Source organism: Pteropus alecto, unplaced genomic scaffold (genome assembly GCF_000325575.1).
Source record: "Pteropus alecto unplaced genomic scaffold, ASM32557v1 scaffold98, whole genome shotgun sequence".
In the NCBI taxonomy this organism is placed as follows: Eukaryota; Metazoa; Chordata; class Mammalia; order Chiroptera; family Pteropodidae; genus Pteropus; species Pteropus alecto.
In genome coordinates this window covers 10325749-10325955 of record NW_006443570.1, presented here as the reverse complement: position 1 = coordinate 10325955, position 207 = coordinate 10325749, and the positions used below count along the sequence as shown (strand labels likewise).

Here is a 207-nt window from a genome sequence, read left to right as displayed (position 1 = left end):
CGGGATAACAAAGAGCAATAAAGAAGCCAAGAAGGGGGGGACCCAAGCGTCCCCCCCTCCCTCCCTTACCTGGTGAGGTCTGCCAGCTCAGTCCACCGATAAACATTTTACTAGAGGGAGAAAACATAACAGAAGTGAGCACCGATGTCAGATCGGCCATTTTGACGTGTAACTTACAAAAGCTAAAAGGAAAGCGGGGGGGAGCGA

The 207-nt window shown here is 51.2% G+C and overlaps 1 protein-coding gene across 1 annotated transcript in view; it reads right to left on the bottom strand.

Moving 5' to 3' along the window:
* Positions 1 to 183, bottom strand: part of MSI2 (musashi RNA binding protein 2) — a 333055-nt gene extending 332872 nt beyond the window's left edge. The window contains exon 1 of the mRNA XM_015599259.2: positions 65 to 183. Within this exon, the coding sequence (XP_015454745.1) occupies positions 65 to 160 (96 nt within the window). The 5' untranslated portion in view covers positions 161 to 183. The remainder of the gene's footprint in view (positions 1 to 64) is intronic.
* Between the last annotated feature and the right edge of the window lie 24 nt (positions 184 to 207).